General features: G+C 39.9%; 1 protein-coding gene across 1 annotated transcript in view; it reads left to right on the top strand.

Annotated features, from left to right (window-relative positions):
• The window catches only part of LOC136173611 (collagen alpha-6(VI) chain-like), a 147,204-nt gene that overhangs the window by 81,479 nt on the left and 38,344 nt on the right, over positions 1 to 27,381 (top strand). Inside the window, exons 20-26 of the mRNA XM_065943303.1 lie at positions 31 to 84; positions 6,535 to 6,570; positions 8,341 to 8,403; positions 10,037 to 10,099; positions 22,096 to 22,158; positions 26,294 to 26,356; positions 27,198 to 27,248. Coding sequence (XP_065799375.1) covers positions 31 to 84; positions 6,535 to 6,570; positions 8,341 to 8,403; positions 10,037 to 10,099; positions 22,096 to 22,158; positions 26,294 to 26,356; positions 27,198 to 27,248 — 393 coding nt within the window. The remainder of the gene's footprint in view (positions 1 to 30; positions 85 to 6,534; positions 6,571 to 8,340; positions 8,404 to 10,036; positions 10,100 to 22,095; positions 22,159 to 26,293; positions 26,357 to 27,197; positions 27,249 to 27,381) is intronic.

Raw genomic sequence — 27,381 nt, 5'->3', positions numbered from 1 at the left:
TTGTCAAACTGCTGTCTGTTCCTTTGACAGGGAAGAAAAGGCTGGCCAGGCCCCCCTGGAACTCCCGGCTCCAGAAGGAAGACAGTAAGGACTCACATAGACAAAGTGGCCCGCTCTGGGGGAGCCTGAACTGGGGTGATGAAATGGCTGATGGCGGGGCGGTTCCCCGGGACTTGCTACCCTGGGGAAACTGACTCAGGGTGGAGCTGGCAAAGGATGCAGGAAGGGCCCTGAAGCTGAGGCCAGACGGTGCCGGCTGCAGGGGAAATGACCAAATCGGAGGAAAGTGCCGGGCAAGGAGAACGAAAGGGTAGCCAACTAGGGGAAGAGTAGTCACAGTCTGGCCTGCTTACTAGGCCAGCTGAGGTTTTAGGTCCAAGACTCCATTCCTCTGCCAGATTCTATGACTATGCTTAGAAAAGTCAGTCCTGATGCGAGTCCTCTGTTCTTCTTTCCATTTTCTCTGATTTGCAAAGAAGAAGAATGTGTTCCAAGATATATAAAAATATTTTCTTGGATGAATTACAATATATGGTTCTGTGAACTCCTCCTCAGAAAGCAGAATGCACAATAAATGCAATATATTGAACTAGTTTTTATTTGTGCTAAATTTTTAAGTATTATAAATACAAATTTTATTGAGATATAATTGATAGATAACATTATATTAGTTTCAGATGTACAACATAGTGATTCCATGTATGTATGTATTACAAGATGATCACCATTCAGCTAGTAAGTCTAGCTGACATCCATCACCACACATAGTTAGGATTCCTTTTTTCTTATGATGAAAACTTTTTACGATCTCCTCTGTTGTGTAGGTGCTATGTTGTGTCCAGTTCTTTTATGATCCCGTGGACTGTAGCCCACCAGACTTCTCTGTCCATGAGATTTCCTAGGCAAGAATACTGAAGAAGAAAAAAAAATACAAAAGAGGGTTACCGTTTCCCTCTCCAGGGGGTCTTCCTAACCCAGGGATTAAACCCGTGTCTCTTGCACTGACAGGCGGATTCTTTACCGCTGAGCCACCAGGGAAGCCCTTCTACTCTCTTAGCAACTTTTACATACAATATAGTGTTATTGAGTTTCCCTAGTGGCTCAACAATAAAGAATCTGCCTGCCAATGCAGGAGAGGCAGTTTCAATCCCTGGGTCCGGGAGATCTCCTGGAGAAGGAAATGGCAACCTACTCCAGTATCCTTGCCTGGGAAATCCCATGGATGGAGGAGCCTGGTGGGCTACAGTCCTTGGGGTCTCAAAAGAGTCAGACACAGTGGAGCAACTACACAACAACATACTCTTATTGACTATAGTTACCATGTGAAGTGAAGTGAAGCGAAAGTCGCTCAGTCGTGTCCAACTCTTTGCAACCCCGTGGACTAGCCCATGGAATTCTCCAGGCCAGAATACTGGAGTGGGTAGCCTATCCCTTCTCCAGGGGATCTTCCCGACCCAGGAATCGAACTGGGTCTCCTGCATTGCAGACAGGTTCTTTACCAACTGACCTATCGTGCTATACATTAAATCCCATGACTTCTTTATTTTCTAACTGGAAGTTTATGCCTTTTGATTCCCTCCACTCATTTCACACCACCCCGCACTCCTCATCTCTGTTCTGTGTATCTATGAGTTTAGTTGGTTGGTTTATTTGTTTTGTTAAGATTCCACATAAAAGTGAGATAATAGGATATTTGTCTCTTTCTGGTTTATTTAACTTCACGTAATGCCTTCAGGACTTCCCTGTAGCTCAGATGGTAAAGAATCTGCCTGCAATGTAGGAGACCTGAGTTTGATCCCTGAGTCAGGAAGGTCCCCTGGAGAAGGCAATGGCTACCCTCTCCAGTATTCTTGCCTGGAGAATCCCATGGAGAGAGGAGCCTGGTGGGCTACAGTCCATGGGGTTGCAAAGAGTCAGACACGACTGAGCAACTAACACTAGTGCCTTCAAGGCCCATCCATGTTGTCCCAAGTGGCAAGATTCCTTCTTTTTAATGACTGAATAATATTCCACTGTGTGTATATGTGTATGTACACACACATGGTGGGTGTATCTTTTTGAGTTCGTGTTTTTTTTTCCTCTGGATAAATACACAGAAGTGGAATTTCTGGATGATATGGCATTTCTATATTTAAGGTTTTTGAGGACACTCCATACTCCTAAAGAGATTATATGTAATATATGTCTATAAAAACATATCTGAGAGCAAAACTAGGTCACTTGCTTATGAAACCTTTGGGGGGTCTTTGTTGTTTTTTTTTTCAGTAAGTATTTTTAAAAAGAGTTTCTGTGTTTGACTTCTTGGAAAAGTATTGACATTGTAAAATAAAATCTTTATCCATTAAGAAAATATAACTTTAATAAAATATACTTAAATGCCTGCATTGGGTTCTAAACTAGAACCCAATGTCTCTTCTCATTGTGCAACATTTTCTTTCCATTCTTTATTTCGTTATCCAGACTTCTCCAACTTCCTTCATCCCTCCCCACCCACTACATGTAGTGATAGATGCTAACTAGATTTATTAGCTGAATGATGGTCTTCTTGCAATATATACATATATGGAATCATTATGTTGTACATCTGAAACTAATATAATTTTAACGTTTTAAATTTGAAGACAAATAAAAACTAGTTTAACACATTACATTATTATGCATTGTATTTTCTGAGCAGAAGCTCATAAAACCAGCTATTATACTACAACAGGAAAATATTTTTTATGTTGGAACATGCTTTTCTTCTTTGTAAGACAGAGAAAAATAAGAACAGGGATTATGTTTAAAACCTGCAGAATTAATTATTGGGAAAGCCCTTAAAATGCATCTAAAGATTTTTAAAAGTACATTGGCTATTTATTTGACTTTCTAAAAGGGTGTAGCCAGTTTACATACCGCAGGAAAGTATTTTGAACTTAAAGAATATCGTCCAAAAAATCCTGGCATGGGAGATGTATTTTTCTTATTTTATAGAGGCTATAATCTCTCTGGAGGATAAGGCAATATCACCATGTATTAGCTAAACCACACAACTCCTGAGAAATACGGTCCCTTCTTGAATTATAGATTCAGCAGTGTCATTCAGGAGTAAAATTAGAATTCCACCTAAAGATAGTAAAGTCAAGGGATTTTTTTTTATACTACTACACTTCTATGCAACTTGCCAAAAACAATAAAAGAAATTTAAAATGAATTAACAAAAATGACAACTTCAAGCCACACATGATGACAGATGTTGGCCAACTATTTTACTTTTTAGAGGTTTTACTTTACTTTGTTGAAATACAGTTAGTTGTATTAATTTCTGCTGTATAGCAAAGTGATTCAGTTATATGTATATGTGTGTGTATATATATATTCCTTTTCATATTCCTGTCCATTATGCTTTATTACAGGATATTGAATACAGTTCCCTGTGCTATAAAATAGGATCTTATTCTCTACCCATTCTATATATAATAGTTTGCATCTGTTAATCCCAAACTCCCAGCCCATCACTCCCCCATATGCCTTCCCCCTTGGCAATCACGAATCTGTTCTCTATGTCTGTGAGTCTGTTGGTTTCCTAGATATCTTCATTTGTCCCCAATTTTAGATTCCATACATAAATGATGTCGTATGGTATTTGTCTTTCTTTTTCTGACTTACCTCACTTAGTATGATAATCTCTAGTCCATCCATGTTGCTACAAATGGCATTATTTCATTCTTTTTTATGCCTAATATTCCACTGTATGTATGTACCACATCTTTCTCTGTGCATCTGTCAATAGGCATTCAGGTCACTTCCATGTCTTGGCTATTATCAATAGTGCTACAGTGAACATTGGGATACATATGCTTTTGAATTTATAGTTTTGTCTAAATATATGCCCAGGAATGGGATTGCTGGATCATCTGGCAACTTGATTTTTAGTTTTTTGAGGAACCTCTGCATTGTTCTCCATAGTAGCTGCATCAATTTATATTGCCACTTACAGTGTAGGAGGGTTTCCTATTCTCCACAGCCTTTCTCCACAGTCTCCCTCCACAGCATTTGTTATTTGTAGATTTTTTAATGATGGCCATTCTGACTGGTGTGAAGTGGTGGTTGTTCAGTCGCTCAGTCGTGTCTGACTCTGCAACCCCGTGGACTGCAGCCCACCAGACTTCCCTGTCCTTCCCCATCCCTCAGAGCTTACTCAAACTCATGTCCATTGAGTCAGTGATGCCATCCAACCATCTCATCCTCTGCTGTCCCCTTCTCCTCTTGCTTTCAGTCTTCCCAGCATCAGGGTCTTTTCCAATGAATCGGCTCTTCCCATCAGGTGGCCAAAGCTCCAGCATCAATCCTTCTAATGAATATTCAGGATTTATTTCCTCCAGGGTTGACTTGTTTGATCTCTTTGCAGTCCAAGGGACTCTGAAGAGTCTTATCCAACACCATAGTTCAGAAGCATCAATTCTTTGGCATTCAGCCTTCTTTATGGTCCAACTCTCACATCCATACATGACTACTGGAAAAACCATAGCTTTGACTACATGGACTTTTGTCAACAAAGTAATGTCTCTGCTTTTTAATACACTGTCTAGGGTGGTCATAACTTTTCTTCCAAGGAGCAATCATCTTTTAACTTCATGGCTGCAGTCACCATCTGCAGTGATTTTGGAGCCCCCAAAATAAAGTCTGTCATTGTTTCCATAGTTTGCTCAACTATTTGCCATGAAGTGATATAACTGGATATCATGATCTTAGCTTTTTGAATGTTGAGTTTTAAGCCAGCTCTTTCACTCTCCTCTTTCACCTTCATTAAGACACTAGTTCCTCTTCACTTTCTGTCATAAGGGTGGTATAATCTGTGTGTCTTAGGTTATTGATATTTCTCCCAGCATTCTTGATTCCAGCTTGTGCTTAATCCAGCCCAGTATTTCCCATGATGTTCTCTGCATAGAAGTTAAATAAGCAGAGTGACAATATATAGCCTTGACATATTCTTTCCCTGATTTTAAACCAGTCCATTGTTCCATGTCCAGTTCTAAGTGTTACTTCTTGACCTGCATACAGATTTCTCAGGAGGCAGGTAAGATGCTCTGGTATTTCCATCTGTTTAAGAATTTTCAACCGTTTGTTGTGATCCACACAAAGGCTGCAGCAGAGTCAATAAAGCAGAAGTAGATGTTTTTCTGGAATTCCCTTGCTTTTTCTATGATCCAACAGTGTGAAGTGTACCTCATGGTAATTTTAATTTGCACTTCTCTAGTAATTAGTGATGTTGGGCATCTTTTCATGTGGCTGTTGGCCATCTGTTTTTCTTCTTTGGAAAAATGTCTATAAAGTCATTTTTCAATTGGAAGAAACCCATATTTCTGTCTTCCCCTTTCTTATGGCATCTGATATATTGTAAATATTTGTAGCATTTATCTCCTCTCCACTGTCTTCTGAGGTCAAGGACTGTGTCACCTTTATGACCCTATGGTTACCATCCTATATACTTTGTGGATAGTAGATGTTGGATAGATATTTTTCTGAATGAAACTGATGTGAATTGAACCAGAAAAGATAAACCCTTGTGGGAAAGGAGTAGAAAAAACTGCTTTTCATCCCTCTGATATGGACATTTTGACATTCATCACTCGGTGTTAAAGAAATAGACCTCTAATCATATCCCCAGACACATAGTCTATTTCCTAAATAACAAGAGATCTTGACTGAAATATAATTAGAAGAATTTAAAATTTTCAAGACCAACCTCACATAAAAATTTGACTTGACTATCTCAAATAAATTTCCATTACAAAAATGTCTAATATGCATTGAATTTTACAAATCCTGGATATCAGTCATGCTATAATCTGAGTCAGACAATAAAATGTCTTAGTCTCTTGTTTCCCATATTTATGAAATATTGATCTAGAAATACTCAGATTTTCACTTTATACATGAGAGTTGTAAGAAAAATCCATTTAGTCTAGCCACTTTTTTTGATCAAGTATTTTGTTAATATACTGAATTGAGTAATCTTGAATGCTTAAGTTGATTTTTCATTTTTGACAGGTAAGCTTGTCTGACTTCTTGAAGGGGAAGAGGGCTAAAATTAGTTTTTCTATCATTAGCTTCTGAAATCAATCTATAATAATGTTAATGAATTCTCCTAGTGTTTCCTCTGGCATCCTGCCATTTGGCCATTTCTACACTTAATTTCTGGCTTACTTGGTAGCACTTTGGAAAAATGAAAAGAAATACAATTCAAGTCAGCCAATTGTGGTGCTTATGGTAACTTCTAGCAGTAATTTAGTAGAAGATGAATTACTGACCACAATTTGTTCCAACCAGTATGTATAGTTTACATTGTTTAGGTTTTATTCATCTATTGCCCTAGGATAGAAATTCAGAGTTGGCAATATTTTGCTTTCATGGTGCAGTGGGTAATTTAAAGCAATATGTGGTAACTTTTTGTTTTAATGTCAATGCCCCAAGGGGTCTGTTATTAATTTAAGTTAAACTTTAAAAAGAATTTTTCAGGGTTAATGATATCTACTTTTTTCCCTACTGTAGGCAGCTCATGGCCAGAGGGGACATACAGGCCCACAGGTACAGAGATCTTTTTTTATTTTTTTTATTTTCTAAACTGCAAATGATAAACAATGTGTGTCCAGTCAAGGAGCCTGAATAAAGCCTTTGGAAAGTCTAAATTTATTTTGGTTTTTGATAATATTGGTTATAGAATCAAATTTGGGAAAACTTTTAAGCTATAACTTAAAGAACTCAAATCTTTAAAGAAAATTAAATATGGGCACTTTGATTAAAAAAAAACTCTAAATATTAAAGATCAGAAACAATGCTTGGCCCAATTAGTATTAAATTTAACTTTGTTTGATTTCAAATACAAACTCTAGTAATTCAGGTTGTTTTCAGAAAAATAACCTACAATTTTATACCTAGCTGTACTATGAGTGTACTATGACTTTTCCAGATAGACAAAGACCAAGAATTTACTATCCACAGATGCAACACACACACACACACACACACACACACACACACCCCTTTCTTTCAAATTTTTGTTCAGTTAACTCTGAAACCTTATTCATAATTTGCATAAACCCCTTTTTAACCAAGAGAGTACAATAAAACCTTAGTACAAATTGGATAATCTGAATGTTTTGTTCAAAAGTTAATCATGCCATCTGTCATATCATGCCCCCTTTGTACATGGTGGTGATATATTATACATGAACTTACAGTATTTATAAAAGAGCACTGATTTAGAATTTTACAAAATTGAGGAAGCACACATCCTCAGATTGAAGATGCAATAAGGATAAATAATAAATCCATTCACAATCACATCATGGTAAAACTCCAGCATGTTAAGGAAACATCTTAAACACCACCAGAGAGAAAAAACATTTTTACCCATGAAAGGAATAACCAATTAGAATTGCAATAGGTTTCTGCTCAACAATAATACTTGCCAAAAACAACAAAGTAATGTTTTGCAAGTGCAGAAGAAAAACAACATACAATTTTATACCTAGCTATACTATGAGTGATTATGACATTTCCAGATAGATAAAGACTAAGAATTTACTATCCACAGATGCTACACACACACACACACACACACACACACACACACAAACACACGCTTTTCAAGGTTAGATTGCAACAAAATGGATAGCAAATAAAAAAAATCGTATGAAGTGAATGAGATGAGATTGGGGAAAGAAAGTGTTGAGGAATTTCCTCTTTATTAGTTCTAGGAAAATGTATCAGTGAGGGACAGTTAATCTCATCTAACTGTGTAACAACTGAGACATAAATATAGGCTATCCAACTATCTAAGTTAAACTTTTTAATCTTATTTGGAATTCTTATCTGTGGCAGAGTTCAAAAGCAATGTGAAGGGAATGATCAACTTTTGATCCTTATTTAAATATTTGAATATAAATATAATGTAATATTTGAATATAAACATAATGTAAGATAGATGCATGAAGATCTTTTAAGAAAATGTGAAATAAATTGTGAGTTTCTATAGTTCAACACCCAAGTTTGATATAGTGTATAACCAGTGTTACAGGCAAAGAAGGGAGTGTGTGTGTGTGTGTGTGTACACATGTGTGCATGCACATATGCATGTGGTGTATGAAGAATGAAAGTAAATACACCAACATATTAAGCTATGGTTATCTCTACTTCAGATTATAGAAAATTTTTGTTTGCCTTCTTATATTTACATTTATTTTTCAAATATTCTGCATTGTCATCATGATTGCAAAAATATTTTGAAACTTGCACATAAAGGAGACAAAGTTTCTGAGAAAATACTGTTAACAGTTTGATTCTCCCTCCCCATAGGGGAAACCGGGCATCCCAGGTCCAGATGGACTTGCAGGGTCACTGGGACTTAAGGGTCCTCAGGTACGTAACAAGACTAACCAGGCTATGAGAACAGAAAGAGGAATCTGAACCCTTGATAGAATACAACCTTCTTGCAAAAGTACAGATGTTTCAAGTGTTTTCAGAGTAACGAAGTATGGAAGCGACACAGTCTTGACTTGTACAGTGCTTGTACATGTTAGTGATATATGTGAACTTGCAATGTTTATAAAGGGTTCTGTCCCAGTCAGGAGGTGAAAAGGGAATGAACTCTGGGCAGTGGTCCCTATACAATGGTCCAGGCTGACTGGTGTATCCTAGGGAGATCTTGAGCCAAATAAAATGCTGGGCCTCAAAACTGGGATTTTTGGTCAATTGAGCTATGTATCTGGATGCCTGTAATGTAGAAAAATTGGCTCTACCCTAGCAAAGAATAGAGCTGAGGTCTTCAGTCGGGGTGATGTATAGTCATCTTCCTAGCTCACTTCTCTAGGGAGCTGCCTCAAACACTTTTTCCTTTGCAAAGAACAAGCAAATGGTTGGCTCTTAACACTGCTTACATGAGGGGAAAGGAAACGTGTGCCAAAAAGAGCAAAATGTAGCCTAAAGCAATCATGGGGAGGGGAGGGAAGGGAAGTCCTCAGAAATGCTGAAGAAAGGTCAGGAATAAGAAAGTAAGAATATGTTTTTTTCTCTATAAACTTTTACTTTTGAAATCTTGAGAAGTAAATTTGCTCTTTGGCAAATGCAGGACAGCAATGATCCTGCAGTTTTTCAAGGTTGTAATCTATGTAGCTAAAAAAAAAAGGAAGTAACTTTTATATGTTGGCAGCTTGCTGCATGGAAGTTGGGCAAAATATCCATAAACATCAGAGGAGAAAGTTAATCCACATTTTACCAAGATTTCAGAGCAGTAAACAGTCTGCCCTTTGGACCTCTTATTACTTTCTAGTTTGATTGCTTTTGTTTGTCTTTCTTGGCAACTGAGGAATGTTCACTTTTCTTACCTTCAAGTGAGAAATATATGCCACTGGGATTGTAGGGAAGCGTTTCAATAGATTGGCTGGCTTTACTTCACGCTAAACAAGTAATACTACATCTATTCATCCATTTTATAGGCTCTTGCTTTTTTATGACATAATTTAAAATGAGATGCAAAAGCCAAACACAGTATGAAGGTTTCTCTGCATAACATATGGAATACAAAATTAATAGAAAACATAATACTCCAGATGTACAATTATCTAAATTTTGTCTTACAATGTGCTATGTCTTATTTATGACCAATCTTTAGTGTGGTTATTAAATAGAAAATCCACTTAATTATTCCAGTTTCAGATTTACATAGGTAAAAATTACTTTTAAAGTAACAGATACATGAATTTTAGTACAAAGATCCTTTAGAATAATTAGGAAGCAATACTGGAAAATTTAGCTGTTCAGTGTTTCTTCATTTTGACTGCAAATGCCAAGCCATTTAAGCACTAGACTGGACCCTTATGCCTTGGAGAGAAGGAGAAGTCGACCAAACCAAAGAGAACCAAAGGCATGAATGGAGTTCTCTTTTTAATTTCTGTCCATGTTACCGACTTAGCATTTCCATTTTTAACATTCAAGTTAATATTCTGATGTTCTCTTTTGGGGAGAAAATAACACTTTAATTCTCCATACGTAGGGTCCAAGAGGAGAAGCTGGTATGAAAGGAGAAAAAGGAAATCTGGGAAGTAAAGGTCCCCAGGTATGTAATGAGAGACAGTGTGCATCTGACTCTGATCTTGGCTTGAATGTGGATGTCCTTGTGGTTGCCTCTCCTCAGATGGAGTTATCTGCTGCCTGTGAACCAGCAAAGTGGATGAGGTTTGACCTTGGAGCTCAATGCGGTGGCTGCATCATGTTCTGGTCACTGCCTTGCAGAGTGGGTGTCATTATGTCAGACACAGAGGCGAAAGATAACAGCTCAGCCATTATTGTGATGTCAAGAATTCCTTCTTTATGTAATCAGGTCACATGACTCACAAATCCCAGTCCTCAGGGGCTTATCTTTGCACCCAGAATACAAACTACTTCAGTGGTCCTCAACTAACCACACATAAGAATCTCCTGGGAGAACTGTAAAACACCCAACCACCTGGAACCTGCTCCAGATGACTTAAATCCAAACTCTCATCAGGTCGTTCTCACATACGCACCCAGTATGGGAAGTGACTGTCCAACACCAACACTTCTTCACCTTCAAGATACTGAACAAACCTAAAGAACTTAAATGGAAGATTCTGGTTGAGCAGGTGTGAGATGGGGCTTGAGATGCTACACTTCCAACAAGCTCCTGGGTGATGCCGATGCTGCTGGTCCCTAGACTACACTTTGAGTAGTAAGTCTTCTACCTGCTATAATAGAATATATTTATTTTCTTAGCTTAACTATTTCTGAAACAGGCAAATTTAATTCATATGACCATTATATCTGCTACTGTGGACAAGAATCCCTTAGAAGAAATGGAGTAGCTGTCATAGCCAAAAAGAGTCTGAAATGCAGTACTTGAGTGCAATCTCAAAATGACAGAATGATCTCTGTTCCTTTCCAAAGCAAAACATTCAATATCACAGTAATCCAAGTCTGTGTCCCAACCCCCAATGCCTAAGAAGCTGAAGCTGAATGGTTCTATGAACCTGCAAGACCTTCTAGAAATAACACCCCCAAAAGATATTCTTTTCCTCATAGGGGGCTGGAATGCAAAAGTAGGAAGTCAAGAAATACCTGGAATAACAGAGGCAAGCTTGGCCTTGGAGTACAGAATGAAGCAGGGCAAAAGCTAACAGAATTTTGCCAAGAGAATACACTGGTCATGCAAACACTCTTCCAACAAAACAAGAGACCAACTCTACACATGGACATCACCAGATGGTCAATACCAAAATCAGACTAATTATGTTCTTTCCAGTCAAAGATGGAGAAGCTCTATACAGTCAGCAAAAAACAAGACCAGGAACTGACTGTGGCTCAGATCATGAACTCCTTATTGCAAATTCAGACTTAAATTGAAGAAAGTGGGGAAAACCACTAGGCCATTCATTATGACCTAAGTCAAATCCCTTAGGATTATACAGTGGAAGTGACGAGTACATTCAAGGAATTAGATTTAATAGACAGAGTGCCTGAAGAACTATGGGAGGGGGTTCATAACATTGTTCAGGAGGCAGTAATCAAAACCAGTCCCAAGAAGAAGAAATGCAAAAAGTCAAAATGGCTCTCTGAGGAGGCCTTATAAATAGGTGAGAAAAGAAGAGAAGTGAAAGGCAAAAAAGAAAAGGAAAGATACTCCCATTTGAATGCAGAGTTCCTAAGAATAGCAAGGAGAGATAAGAAAGCCTTCCTCAGTGATCAATGCAAAGAAATATAGAGATGGTTTCAAGAAAATTAGAGATACCAAGGGAACATTTCATGCAAAGATGGGCTCAATAAAGGACAGAAATGGTATGGACCTAACAGAAGCTGAAGCTATTAAGAAGAGGTGGCAAGAATATACAAGAGAACTATACAAAAAAGATCTTCATGACCTAGATAACCATGGTGTGATCACTCACATAGAGCCAGACATCCTGGAATGCAAAGTCAAGTGGGCCTTAGGAAGCATCACTACAAACAAAGCTAGTGGAGGTGATGGAATTCCAGTTGAGCTATTTCAAATCCTGGTAGATGATGCTATAAAAGTGCCGCACTCAATATGCCAGCAAATTTGGAAAACTCAGCAGTGGCCACAGGGCTGGAAAAGGTCAGTTTTCATTCCAATCCCAAAGAAAGACATTGTCAAAGAATGTTCAAACTACCACACAATTGCGCTCATCTCACACACTAGCAAAGTAATGCTCAAAACTCTCCAAGTGAGACTTCAACAGTACGTGAACTGAGAGTTTCTAGATGTCCAAGCTGGGTTTAGAAAAGGCAGAGGAACCAGAGATCAAATTGCCAACATCCATTGGATCATAGATAAAGTAAGAGAATACCAGAAGAACATCTACGTCTGCTTCATTGATTACTCTAACGCCTTTGACTGTGTGAATCACAAAAAACTGTGGAAAATTCTTCAAAAGATGGGAATACCAGACCACCTTACCCGCCTCCTGAGAAATCTGTAGGTCAAGAAGCAACAGTTAGAACTGGACATAGAACAATGGACTGTTTCCAAATTGGGAAAGGAGTACATCAAGGCTGTATATTGCCACCCTGCTTATTTAACTTATATGCAGAGTACATCATGTGAAATGCTGGGCTGGATGAAGCAGAAGCTGGAATCAAGATTGCCGGGAGAAATATCAATAACCTGAAATATGCAGATGATACAAATCTTATGACAGAAAGTGAAAAGGAACTAAAGAGCATCTTGATGAACATGAAAGAGGGAGTGAAAGAACTAGCTTAAAATTCAGCATTCAGAAAACTAAGATCATGGCATCTGGTCCCATCACTTCATGGCAAATAGATGGGGAAACAAAGGAAACAATGACAGACTTTATTTTGGGGGGCTCCAAAATCACTGCAGATGGTGACTGCAGCCACGAAATTAAAAGATGCTTGCTTCTTGGAAGAAAAGCTATAAGCAACCTAGATAGCATATTAAAAAGCAGAGAGATTACTTTGCCAACAAAGGTCCACATAGTCAAAGCTATGGTTTTTCCAATAGTCATGTATGGATGTGAGTGTTGGACTATAAAGAAGGCTGAGTGCCGAAAAATTGATGCATTTGAACTGTGGTGTTGGAGAAGACACTTGAGACTCCCTTGGACTGCAAGGAGATCCAACCAGTCCATCCTAAAGGAAATCAACCCTGAATATTCATTGGAAACACTGAAGTTGAAGCTGAAACTCCAATACTTTGGCCACCTGATGGAAAGAACTGACTCAATGGAAAAGACCCTGATTCTGGGAAAGATTGAAGCCAGGAGAAGGGGATGACAGAGGATGAGATGATTGGATGGCATCATTGACTTGATGGACATGAGCTTGAGCAAACTTCAGGAGTTGGTGATTGACAGGGAAGCCTGGCGTGCTGCAGTCCATGGGGTTGCAAAAATTTGGACATGACTGAGCGACCGAACTGAACTGAACTCACTCTTTGTCTTCCCTTCTAAACTGTAAGCTCTGTGAGAGCTAGGACTTTGTCCCAGAGCCCAGAATAACAGTGCTGCCACAAAACAGAATCAACGCGTATTTGTATAATGAACCAGTTAGTAAATGAATGAATGATTCTCAGTTGGGACTTGTGCTCAAGGCTAACATGAGGATAAAGCAAATCCCTTACTTTGTGTTCATTAGTTAAACTGGGCAGTGGTCCAACATTTAAGTGGATATGTTCATCTTCAGAATTTTTAAGTAGCTCTTTGCATGAATGTGTATCTAATAACACAATATTTAAAAGCATATTAATTACTGTTCATAATGATATTTTGTTCGTAATTTTGATGACTGTGCCCCTTTGAAAAGCATGAAAACCTTAAAATTTCATGTAGGATTAAACTAATGAAAAGTAACTGCTTTGCACTCACATCCTTGAATCTAAGAAAGGTTGCTGGCACCACAAACTGGGATTTTAAAATAACAGTAAGTGCCAAAGGAAATATATATGTGGCGATTATATCATCAGTTTATGTGAAATATTGAGATGTAGATTGACTGAAATCCAGAGCTTGATAATTCCCTTGCTCTAGAATCCAGAATTTTATCCAAATGGCCATTACTCAAATAAGGTATTTCATTTGCCGTGTAGCTGACTTCTACGGGTGGGTGCCCCTTAATCTCGCCTTGGCAGGGTTGGTCATATCATAAATCACCCAGCCTCTTGGCGTTGCCAGTTAGTCAAAAGGCACCACCTCCTTCTAGTTGAGCTCATCTGTTTATCTGCCTGGAAAGCATGGTTCCTTCCTTTCTTTGCTTTTCTTAAAACACCCTCATGAACACAGTGAAAGCACCATTTCAAAATGTGTAGATTTTTCTATGCTTAGGATATGAGGAACTCGATCTCAAAATTATTGCTTTCAGAGGGAAACCACGGGAGACAAACAATCCAATAAGAGAATGTTATTCTTCATTGGCTCTATAAATCCACAGATACATGCTTTGCAATGTTTTACAGCACAAGGACCAGTGTCTCAAATGGAATTACATGAGTGTTTCCTAACTGCAGTCTTTTGAAGTTTTTCTTAGGATGTACAGTTAGAAAAAGGGATGTGATTTTTGTTGATGGTGTCCTGAAGACTCATTAATTTATGCACTGTTGGAGCGTTCTGCATAAATCAAATGCAGAATGCAGTCCTAATGCAGTCAGGTATATGCAATAAAAGAGATACAGTCCGTAGCATAATGAAAAAGAAGAAAGGACTTTGAAAGGAATGGCGTATTCTTTTGTACCTTTCTTTGTTCCCTTCTTGTTTGATTTACTTTTAAGCCCTATGCTAATGTAACCAATGCCTACAAAAGAAATGGAAAGTAGATGCAAAATACTAATTCCAGTTAGAACTGGCATTATTCCTTGAATATTTAGACTTATTAGTGAGATAATCACTAGCATCATATGAAATATCAAGGAAGGTTGAAATTATCCAGTGCAAATTTGGAATACAAAATATAACTTCTGTTGTAATTTTTGCAAAGCCTAGCATAGTAGTCAAGGGCACAGAGTCTGGAGCCAAGCTGCCTGGGTTAGATTGCCAGATTTGTACCTTCTTAGTGGTGTGGCCACGGGTAATTTATTTAAGCTCTCTGTGCCTCACCTTTCCCAGATGCAAAATGAGAATAGTAATAATAGCTATCATAATTATATAATAATAATAATAATAGTTATAATACCACATTGGATTGTTGTGAAAGTTAAATGGTTTAATATATATAAGAATTTAGAATGATGCCTGCATTACAATAAGCATCATATAAATGTATATTACTACCATATTGTATCAACATTAGCTAACAGTTACATTCTATACCCAAGGCATGCTAATGCCAAACCAAGGAAGGCCATAATAGTAGTACCTCTATACAATACATAATCTGTATTGCAATTATTGAATTTCATCAGTCTGTGTAATCTGGGTTGGATCATCGACCATTTCTTCCACTCACTTGACAAACGAGTACTGACACACACTTCCTGTGGGTCAGGCCCTAATAGTAAGATAAAGGCTGAGATAAACATAGACCCTAGCCTCAGATGCTCCCAATCTCATAAAGGAAACTCGTGCAAACACATCGTTGAGATGTGACATGCTGAATGTTAAAATAGAATTATATGCAGGGGATAGAGCGGTGGGAGAGAGGGTGGAGTTTAAGGAGGACAGTGGCTTAGATTTTTATGGGATAAGGAGGTGTTTTCCAGGTGACCAGAGGAGAGGCAAGCATGGGAAAGGAAACACATTGTGTAAAAAGAGATGAAGATGACTTTGGGAAGCCATAAATGGTTCAGTGTGGATGGAGTGTAGGGTATACAAAGAAAGATCAGAAGTTGAGCTCGGGGGCCGTCTCCTAGACCAGCACTCTCCAGGTGAGCATCTTCTCAGGTGTCCCGGCGTTTGTTCTTGTATTAACCCTCCCCTTGCTGGTCTCTTGATTTCTATTTTCTCAGACTTAGCTCATATCTGGCTCTTCCAGAAGCTAAGAGCTTTATCTCCTTGAGGTATTCTATCCTGGCCTGATATCTGCTGGTTGTGAGTGTAGAAAGAATTTTACCCCCACAAAAATAGTGAGACGATTTCTTTTAAGTGTGGGAAGGACCCACGTCTTCTGCCCCTGCCCTGTCACAGCCTATCCAAAGGGTTCTATCCAAGATAGGTTTTCTTGGCAGCATCCCAGCCATTTATCCCAAACTCCTAGTGCAACTCTTTCTGATAAGATGCTACCTAAGACATAAAAAAAGAGAAAAAATTAAGCTCTAAGCATCTCCTTTCTATCCTCACTTAAGCAGTTGTGGTTGCCAAGGACGCTGTGTCAGAGTTGGAGTTTAGATCTCTCTAACCTGTTAGATCGCACATGTTGGAGGTTAGATCTGTCCCAGCCTCCTGCATCAAGTTTGGAGATTCACATTTTTAAAACTCCAATCTCAGATGATGCATGGATGGTAACAGTTTTGAAATCCTATCTGAAACATGGGCCTTAGGACAGAAGACAAGAGTGGCTAGGAGTTCAATCTCTAGAGACAGAATTGGATTCAGTTCCCATCTCATCCTCTTAACTGAGTGATTTGGGGTTAAATGCCTTGAGAATCTGTTTTTAACTGGCAAAATGGTGTTAACAACATGTGTCTCATTGTGTTGTTGTAAGGATTGAATAAGTCTATATATAAGTATCCTGGAGAAGGGAATGGCTACCCACTCCAGTATTCTTGCCTAGAGAATTCCATGGACAGAAGAGCCTGGAGGGCTACAGTCCATGGAGCCGCAAAGAATATATACCTCTCAGTACAATGCCTTTCACAAAATAAATGCTCAATAAAAGTCCACCATTATAGCAAAGCCGATGGAGATTTGACTTCTAACCAATGTCCTTTCCTTTTAGTTCAGTTCAGTTCAGTCGCTTAGTCGTGTCCGACTCTTTGCAACCCCATGGACTGCAGCACGCCAGATTTCCCTGTCCATAACCAACACTTGGAACTTGCTCCAACTCATGTCCAATAGGCCTGATGCCCTGGACACCTCTTTATTCTCCACAGCTGCTCTTCATCTCAGATCAAGTCAGTTTTTTGACTCGATATCTTGGGAGTGACAGGGAATTTTCCTTCTTTCCTTTAGAAACATGTCCCTTTTACAATCAGCAGTATTTGAGCAGGTAATATATCTGGGTACCAATTCCCTGACTCTTGAGCTCCACTCAAGCAGTCACAGACCCCAGTTTGTGTGATCTGGCCCAGGAAACAGAATCAGGTTTTCTGATGTTCTAATTACAAACCTGTCCATTTCCACCCACCCATCCATCCATCCATCCAAGAAATCTTTTGCTTTGGATGACTTTCAAACAGGATAATCTCCCATTATGCTTGTGTGTGCTTGTAGGGACTATACATGAGTAGCTCTGAGAAGTCTGCTGTGTCTCATAGAGCTCTTTACGTCTAGAGAAAACACACAAAAAGTGAGCTCTTAAATAAGACTTCCAATATATCCCTATTGTCAAGGGCAAATAAAATCCCTACTTCAGAAGTATGTTTCATGTACATGTGAAATACAAACAAATTTCATATGGAAAACCAACAAGCTAAGCACACTATTTCATCCCCCTTCGGGACCATTTTTGGATAAGTGGATGGATAGATAGAGGCATGGATGGGTGGAGTGATTGGTTCTACGTACACTACTAAGCCCAGAAATACAAAGTCAGTAAGACATGCCCCTTCCTTCAAGGAGTGTACAGGCTGGCATCTAGTGGATGAGAGAAATAAAAGAACAACTACATACGGAGGCATCTGTGGGACACTTATGAGATCCAGTTCATCCAGGGGATTCAGATCTTCCTGAAAAAGTGATGCTAAAAGTAAGACTTTTAAGGAAAGGGAGATTGTACCTCTCCCTAGACAGAAAATGGAACAGTTAAAGTAACAACTTGCGTAAGTGTGGAGACGTAAGACAGCAAGTATTTGAGAACTTCACATGGTTTAATGAGCATGACCACAGAGTGACTGATGAATGCACAGGCATGCAATAGCCACATTTTGAGGGATTTTACATATCAATAAAGGCCATCAGCTTTATTGTGAAACCTATTTAGAATTCAGAATTTCAGACAAAGTGATAGCATCATCAGCCTGACATTTTAAATCGAAAGGGAGAAAGAGAGGAAAATGGATTAGAGCAAGGCCAGGCTACATTTAGGGAAGCTGGGAATTTGGGCGAGAATTCAAGAAGGACCTGAAGGTAGGTGATGGCCTTGGGAATGGAAGAGAGATGAATAGAGAAAGGAAATAGAATCTGTAGGACTTGTGGCTGAATGGCTTTGAAAGATGATATAGAGGGAAGGGTCTAGGATGATTCTTAGGTTTCCAACCTGGGTTTCAAGGGAAGTCAGGGTGGTACCATTCCTTATGAAAAGAATAGGACTGAGTGTGACTGGTGGTAAATATAACTATCTCTGGTAATCAGTTTTTATGAAATACCCAATTGTTTAGTCACTGAGTTGTTCCCAATTCTTTGCAACCCCATGAACTTTGCAGCCCACCAGGGATCCCCCGTCCATGAGATTTTCCAGGCAAGAGTACTGGAATGCCATTTCCTTCTCCAGAAGTACGCATCTTAATAGACGAATCTGCTGGCCAGTTGATTGTTTTGGACCGGAATCATATATTTAGGATCATTTGATGGAAGTGGTATGTGAATCTATGGGGCTGTCACTCTGGAATAGCAGATGAAGTAAAAAAAAAAAAAAAGTCAGAGGAGTCCTTGGTACATGGAGATTTAAGAGGCCAATAGAAAGGAAATCTTCAATGGTTACTGAGAAGAAACCAGAGAGGAGACAGGAAAACCATGGTAACTGGGTGTTACAGAAGTTAATGGAAATGCTTCAAAGAACACAGTATTCATTATATAAGATAAGAACATTATAAATTCAACTGGATTGAACACACAGGTCTTGGGAACTCCATGCAGCAATGAAAGTAAAAGTTAGATGGGAGAGGAATAAGAGCTATGGAGAGTGAAGAAATTGAGACTCTCCCTTTTTGCAGGTTGTAGGGAAATTATTATCATCTTCCCTAGTAAGCAATCCGTTGTTCCACAGTCTTTCCTATTAGGAAATCTTTTATGTCCATCTTATCAAATCTTTAATTTTTTAAAAGATGAAAAGGTAATGTTAATTTTTTCATCTTGAATAAAATTAAGTTACTAAGGTTCATGCTTATTACACAGATTTGGATTGTTTATTTTTAAATTATAGCAGTCATGGCAAAAAATGGGAAAATGACTTCAATTCATTGGTGTTTGGATTATTTACAAGTACCTGTAAGCAGTTTAACCAAAAGAGCTTTCTGTTGCCATATGTTTGGAAATCCCCAAGGAAATATTCAATCCCAAGTGTCAAAAACATAGAAAGGTTGTTGGGCTGCTCTGAATTGGGATCTTTGAATGCTTAGCTCTATTCCAAGCTGTTCCAAGAAAGCATGCTTTCCTCCACATCCTCTCCAGCCTTTACTGTTTGTAGACTTTTTGATGGCAGTCATTCTGACCGGCTTGAGATGATACCTCATTATGGTTTGGATTTGCATTTCTTTAACGATAAGTGATGTTGAACATCTTTTCATGTGTTTGTTAGCCATCTGTATGTCTTCTTTGAAGATTGTTCAGTTCTTTGGCCCACTTTTTATTGAGTTGTTTGTTTTTCTGGCATTGAGCTGCATGAGCTGCTTGTATGTTTTGGAGATTAGTTCTTTATCAGTTGCTTCATTTGCTGTTATTTACTCTCATTCTGAAGGCTCCCTTTATGCCTTGTTGTGAACAACTAGGTGTTGTTTCACCTAGTTTCCTTCATTGTACAAAAGTTTTTAAGTTTAATTAGGTCCCATTTGTTTATTTTTGTTTTTGTTTCCATTACTCTGGGAGGTGGATCATAGAGGATTTTTCTGTGATTTATGTCAGAGAGTGTTCTGCCTATGTTTTCCTCTAAGAGTTTTATAGTTTCTGGTCTTACATTTAAATCTTTAATCCATTTTGAGTTTATTTTTGTGTATGTATAGAAAGTTATAGTTTCATCCTTTTACACATGTTTGACCAGTTTTCCCAGCACCATTTGTTAAAAAGATTTTTTTTTCTCCATTATGTATCTCTCTTATGTGTTGGTGGGAATGCAAACTGGTACAGCCACTATGGAGAAGTGTGGAGATTCCTTAAAAAATTGACACATATGACCCAGCAGTTCCTCTGCTGGGCATACACACCAAGGAAACCAGAATTGAAAGAGACATGTGTACCCCAATGTTCATTGCAGCGCTGTTTACGATAGCTAGGACATGGAAGCAACCTACATGTCCATCAGCAGACGAATGGATAAGGAAGTTGTGGTACATTGTTCTGCCCGTAGTCCGAGTCCCCGGTCAGGAAAGAAGACTCCTCGAAACAATGCAACTCGCAATAGGGGAATTTATTACTGACTCGAGCCAGGGCCTCCCGCCCTCATCAGGTGTGTGAGGACGAAAGGCCCCGAGCCCCAGTTCTCTCGGGTATTTATTAGGTCAAAACAAGCAGCAGGTAGTAGGCGCAATCGGATTGGTTACACAGTGGGTAGCTGGTGTAAGCGGATTGGTTGCACAGTTGCAAGGTAATTTTTGTTGGCCCTACGTGGGGCTTTCAGCTTTTCCCTGATAGGCTCCCTTTTTTCTGGCTAGGCATATGTTGACTGGCTGGCTCCAGGAGGCCTGATAATTATGTTACCCCGGGAAACCAGGCCTACTCCTACTCTAGGCTGCCTGCCATGGCATTAGCCGTGACAGCCTCACAACATATACACAATGGACTATTACTCACCTATAGAAAAGAACGCATCTGAGTCAGTTCTAAAGAGGTGGATGAAACAGGGGTCTATTATACAGAGTGAGGTAAATCAGAAAGAGAAAAACCAATACAGTATATTAATGCTTATATATGGAATTTAGAAAGACAGTAATGATGACCCTATATGCAAGGCAGCAAAAGAGACATAGATGTTAAAAACTGACTTTTGGACTCAGTGGGAGAAGGTGAGGGTGGGATGATATAAGAGAAAACATTGAAACGTGTATTACCATATGTAAAATAGATGACCAGGGCAAATTCAATGCATGAAGCAGGGCACTCAAAGCCAGTGCTCTCATACAACTTTGAGGGATGGGGTGGGGAGGGAGATGGGAAGAGGGTTCGGGATGGGGGACATGTGCACCCATGGCTGATTCCTGCCAATGTATGGCAAAACCACCACAATATTGTAAAGTAATTATCCTCCAATTAAAATAAATTAATTAATTAAAAAAAAAAGAAAGCATGCTTTCTAGACTACTGGAGAGACTTCTATCACATCAAATAGATTCTCCATATTGACACATGATATGCTTATTTGTTTGTTTTGCTATTAGGTTTATCAATAAAATGTTAAAACTTTATTTATGTAGATCTTTTATCTTTCTTGTTAAATTTATCCTGAGTACTTTGCAGGGTTTTTTTTTCTCTTATTGGTAACTGGAAATATATTTAGGTTTACTCTTCTGATTTATCTAAGAGAAAAAAATGTCAGAATGTTTATCTTGTACCACCTGAACCTGTCTTATGAGTGTTAATTATTTTTAGTAAAGTTTCTTAAGTTTTCTATCGTACTAATCATATTATTTGCAAACAAAGATAAGTTTGCCTTAACAACAACAACACACTTTTTCGGAACGAGAAGAATGCAGTTCTAGGCAAATGTCATCTGGGATGATGCCTTCTTCAAATGTTAGACATTTTGACAACATCTGCTCTAACAGCGAAACATTGAGAACCCAAAATCTCTTTGGAAGAGAAGACTCTCCGGGAAACACAGTCATTTAGGCACCATCTGGTCTGAATTACTTTATTAATTTTCTTTTATTTACTAGTCTTCATTTGACAGTTGTGGTACTTTTTTCCAGAGCGGGAGTCAATAAAGCCGTAACTCTTTCCCCATCTGTGGTTCATTTTCCTCTTAGAAGAGATACAGAGGGTTTCAAGGAAAGTTGCTTTATGTTCTGCTATATTTGCAATTCTTCTTATATTTCAGGGGCTTCCAGGACCAGCAGGAGAGGCAGGGAGTCAAGGCCGTTTGGGAAGCCAAGGAAATAAAGTAAGTCACATTCTTTTTACCCATGAAAGCTGAGGTTTTCTTCTCAAGGGAAATGTGTCTGGTTATGTTAGCCAAAGCCCTTTCAACACAGAAGAGAACATATCTCATTGCCCCTCTACCCTGGCTTGATTCTTAGAGAGCCAGCAACATCTAAGGACGTGGGTGTGGACCCAGATGAGGTCAGGGAATCCAGCTCAGCCTCAGCTCATGAGGAGCCACACCCAATCTGAGAATCTCGAGGAAGGGGGACTCTTCTAGACCAGCCCTTCCTTCTTTCTCCACCCCCACCCCTTCCTTCTCTTCTTTTATTTCTCTCCTCCATTTATACGAACATATGCTGAATACCTTTAAAGTCAGAGTCACTATGCTGGCCTTCAGCTGGGCTAACATCAGCTCCGAAAGGGCAGAGGTCTTTATTTTGCTCACTGATGCATCCCTAGAGCTTTGACTAGTACCTGGCATGTCATCAACGCTTAGAAAATATCTGTTTAATGAAAGAATTTCTGGGTCGTGAAGTGATACCTATGACATAGACTCAACCCCACAAAATTGAGAGAATGTTCAAGACAAGAATCTACAATGGGGCTTCTCTGGTGGCTCAGAGGTGAAGAATCCACCTGCCGACGCAGGAGACACGGGTTCCAGTGTTAATAGAAGTATTTCCAGACTGGAAAAAGAGGCATCATAAGGATATAGATTTTGAGTAGACTTTGGAAGATAAGAAGTGTTTAGTAAGGAGTGAGAAGGGGCAGGGGAAATTTATTGGAGAAATATTTCTTCAACAAATATTGAAGAAATAAATAAAGGAAAACACAAGACTGGAAAAAACCCACGAGCAAGTGTTTGGGGGTGAAAATTATCCCCCTGGGGGACCATGAAGAACAGGAAGGCCTGTGGTGCCTGACTTGACTAGGCAGCCAGTACAGTGCTGTTGACAGTTTGTGATCTGCATGTGTGAACACAGTCAGGTTGGGAAGCTTCTAAACAGGCAACTCAGTGTGGGAATATTTTGAAGACGGAGAGATTGTAAGCCAGGAGGACTGTTGGCCCCTCACAGACGTCAAGACAAGCCATGACTGGGTGACTCAGCAGGGGAGGCCAGGAGGGACTCAGGAGGGGCCTATGGAGCGCTCCCAGGAGGGAACTGAGACTCAGAGAAGAGGGCTGGATGGCTCTGGGCCCCCTACTTGAGTGGGAACCCCATCACAGAAGTGGGAAAGGCAGAGTGGGCAAAAGAGTGAGGGAAACCCCTTGGTCTGTGGGTGGGGCAGAGAGTCTAAGGCTGATTGAAGATGCAGGTTTCAGAATCATTGGAATTTACAAAAGGCTCTTGGTGATGACTCTTTGTAAGAAGGGTAAGAGGAGGCAAAAAAGGAACCATTGGAAAGGAGGGGGGAGAAACACAAAAGCACACTGGCTTCGGAGAAGGAGAGTCTTGGAGAAGCTGGGAGCCTCAGCTGGCATCAAGTAGGTAAGGGAGAAAGGACTAGAGCAGCTACCACTTCTGGTGGCCGAGATGCACCAACGAACAGATTCCAAAATGTAGCAGTTGGCCAGCTGCAAAGGACGAAGCAGTGTGTTTGGGATGGAGACCTCAGAAAGGCAGACATGATGGAGCTTGCAGTTGAGGGTCACAAAGACAGCTGATCACAGGATGCAATGAGATCCATCGGTGACAAAGATAACTGGCTCCGAAAGGGATTACTAGAGATACGGCATAGCAATAACGGTCTGGAAAGGAAAGTTTGGAACAGACACAATGGTGCCTTCTCGCCCTGGAGAGGGCTGCGGGGGAAGCGGTGTCTCTGGAAAAACTGTTTGTCCTACAGTGAGGATGCATCTGTGCAGACATCATGGGCATATAGAGAAGGTTTGCGCGTGAAATGAGAGCACTCCATAGGGGAGTGCTGGAAGAGACCACGACAGAGGTAGACAGAGACAGAGGGACCCTAGAGCTGGATGTAGATGAGAGTGTAGAAGTGTACAAGGAGATAGATAGGAGCAGGGTAGTTGTGCCAAAGAATATCATTGCTAATAAGAGAGATTTTTCAATGGGACGGGCAAGAATTTGGGAGGCAAGTGCCCTCAATGCCAACCCAAACCCTTTGGGAACCTCAAGATGGACCAAGTTCTCCAACTCTGAGATGAGCCCCAGACACTTACTCCTACCTTATTCCATTAAGCTCAGGTTCCCAGGGAAGCAACCAACCCAGCAGTTCATCCCAGGCTCAGTGTCCGGCTGTAACCAGTAACAAAGTGTTTGACCTTGAACAAGCCCTATGGCTTCCTTTGTCTCCCTAACTTCAAGCAGATGTTCTCAAACTTCAGTGTGCATAAGAATCAGCAGAGAAGCTTATTCATAAAGGCATATCCTTGGGTTCCACCACCAGAGACTGACACCAGCGGGATCCAGGAATTTCCTTTGGCATGTGGACCCTAGGTACATGGGAGGCAGGTGGCTTCCAGAGCACACTTTGGGGGCCACTGCCCTGGAAGAAAGTCTGCAAGGCGGGGGTCTTCTGCCACCCTTCCATGGAGCCCTAGTCAATGTGCCCCTCCAGGGATCAGTGTTGATGGACATTTGTCCATTTGGACTCCTCACACGTACTGTATGGTCTTTCTAATCTTAACAGTGAGTTGACCACTCCTTCAGTGTGGGCTGTGCACACTTCGGCTCTCTTGGAAAGGGAAAGGAGAATAACGAGACAGTGGAGAAACTTAGCCACACCTTCCTCAGCCAGATGGCCAAGGTCAATAGTGTCAGCCACATTGATAGGATATACTCTTTGATGTGAGAAGAAGGGCCCTTCACTTTCTCTCACTATGGATATTTTCTCCCCACTCATAAAACATAATCATGAGGAAAACATCAAACTCCAATTGAGGAACATTCTACAAAATACATGATCAGTACTCTTCAAAACTGTCAAGATCATCAGAAACCAGAAAATCAGATAAACCATCCCCATCTAGAGGAACCTACTGAGACCTGGGATCCTGGGACTGGAAACAGAGATTTGGTGGTAAAAACTAAGGGAATATGAATAAAAGGAAGCTGCTTGGGGCTTCCCTAGTAGCTCAGTTGGTAAAGAATCTGCCTGCAATGCAGGATACCCAGGTTTGATCCCTGGGTCAGGAAGATCCCCTGGAGAAGGAAATGGCAACCCACTCCAGACTTCTCACCTGAAGAATCCCATGGACAGAGGAACCTGGCGGGCTGCAGTCCATGGAATTGCAGAGTCAGACATGACTGTGCAACTAACTTTCCTTTCCTTTTAATTAATAAGAATGACTTACTATCCATGGGTTTGTTGTGATGAATATTCCCTACGAATGTAACTAATGTGAAGCTAACAATAGGGAGGCTAGATGTGATGTGTATAGGAACTCTTTATACTGCCTTCACAACATTTCTGTAAATTTAAAATTGAGATTTTAAAAGCTTTTTTTTTTTTACAAAAAGGAGTTAACTTTCTTCATTTATTTTTATTAGTTGGAGGCTAATTACTTTACAATATTGTAGTGGTTTTTGTCATACATTGACATGAATTAGCCATGGATTTACATGTATTCCCCACCCCGATCCCGGAGTTAACCTTCTTTTGTAAACCTATGTTAACTTTCCCAAGTAGCTGTGTGTCCTCAGTGTGAGACTGAGGTTGATTTATAACCCACAGTAGACGTGCTACTAGTCGGAAGTCAGAAACTGTTGCCAGGGATGTCATGCTATCTTGGTTATCTTGACTAAAACTCGATTAATAAGTCAGTTGATTCTGCAACATCCCGATGATTTGTATGGCTCATCACAGAGAACAGCTTTGTTAATTTTTAAAACCGTCCAGAGCCTCCTCTTTGACTCATGGTAAGACCTTTCCAAGGGCGTGGCTCATGGCCCCGAGTTGCTAAGATGGCAACTTGTACCAAACAATATGTCAGACTTGCCGGGGCTTCATTTATCAATGGAGGACACTTCACTCACCAACAGCAGTGCCTCTTGAATTGCTTACAGACTCAGTCCTAGCCACAAACCCATGATCATGGATGCAGTTGAAAATTCTTGTCTTAGTTCCATCATTTCTAACATCCTTTACAAAAGCAACCTAATAAAGACACGTGTCATTTTTCTGTTTCACAGGGAGAACCTGGCGATCTGGGGATAAAGGGAGCCATTGGCCTTCGGGGTCCTCGAGGCTTGCCGGTTTGCGTTTTATTCCTACTTTTGATCTGGCTCTTGGACTCTTTTTAGTTCAATAGGTATCTCTTGATGTGAGAAGGGCCCTTCACTTTTTCTCATTATAAGTCTTGAAAGTCTTTAGAGTGGTTCTCTAAAGAGTGTGATGAAGATAACAGCTCAATTGAGCTGTAGAATTTGCTAGAAATTGAGATTTCATCTTCATCTTGGCCAGCTTTTCCAAAGTGACAACTTCCCAGGTATCAAGCATCCTGGGTGGGATGCTCTTAAAGCCAAATGACAAAAGGGACAAAGCCTGTGGTTGACATCCCCCAACCTTGCTTCCGCTCTTTCGTCTCATTCAAACCCCTTCATGTGAAATCCAGCCCATCCTTCCACCAGTGCTAGGGGCTTCTCACTAAGGCCTGTACAAGGATCCAGCAGCAGCCAATACCCAGACACTTGGGAGATCTTTCTTTTATCCAGCAAACTGAAATGCTTTAGAGATAAGGTATATCTCTCTATAAATACAAATGTTATCCAAGAGAGATAACACTTCTACCTTCTTTTATTAAGATTATTATACATCTGAAATTTTCTCATTTCATTCTCAGAACACGATGAGCAGGTATAACTATTGTTTTTCTTTTATGATGAGACAAGTGAGATTAAGTGACAATGCCTTGTCTGCATTTGCTATTGAGAGTTCCCTTTAGTGCCACTATGTCAGTGGGCTCCCCCCGAGGGAGAATCCTGCTGCTTAATTTTTCTTAAGCAAAACAGAAAACTGACTGTCTAGTTCTCTTGTGAATAAACCTGTCTCCATCCACTGTTGGGGATGTTTGTAAATAATTGCTGCTTCTTACAGGGTGATGATGGCAACCCAGGTTATGGTAGTGTTGGAAGTAAAGGAGCAAAGGTAAGACCCATTGACTGAAAGCTGGTCATTTTCAGTTTTGTTGTTGCTTTTTTTGGCCACATTTAAGAGAAAAAAAGGAGTGAATAAGGTAGTCTTAGATCTTTGGAGATAGATTTTGATCATTTATTTGATG

Source organism: Muntiacus reevesi, chromosome 8 (genome assembly GCF_963930625.1).
Source record: "Muntiacus reevesi chromosome 8, mMunRee1.1, whole genome shotgun sequence".
Classification (NCBI taxonomy): Eukaryota; Metazoa; Chordata; class Mammalia; order Artiodactyla; family Cervidae; genus Muntiacus; species Muntiacus reevesi.
Note: the sequence above shows the minus strand (reverse complement) of the source record. Positions and strands in the feature narration are given on the sequence as shown.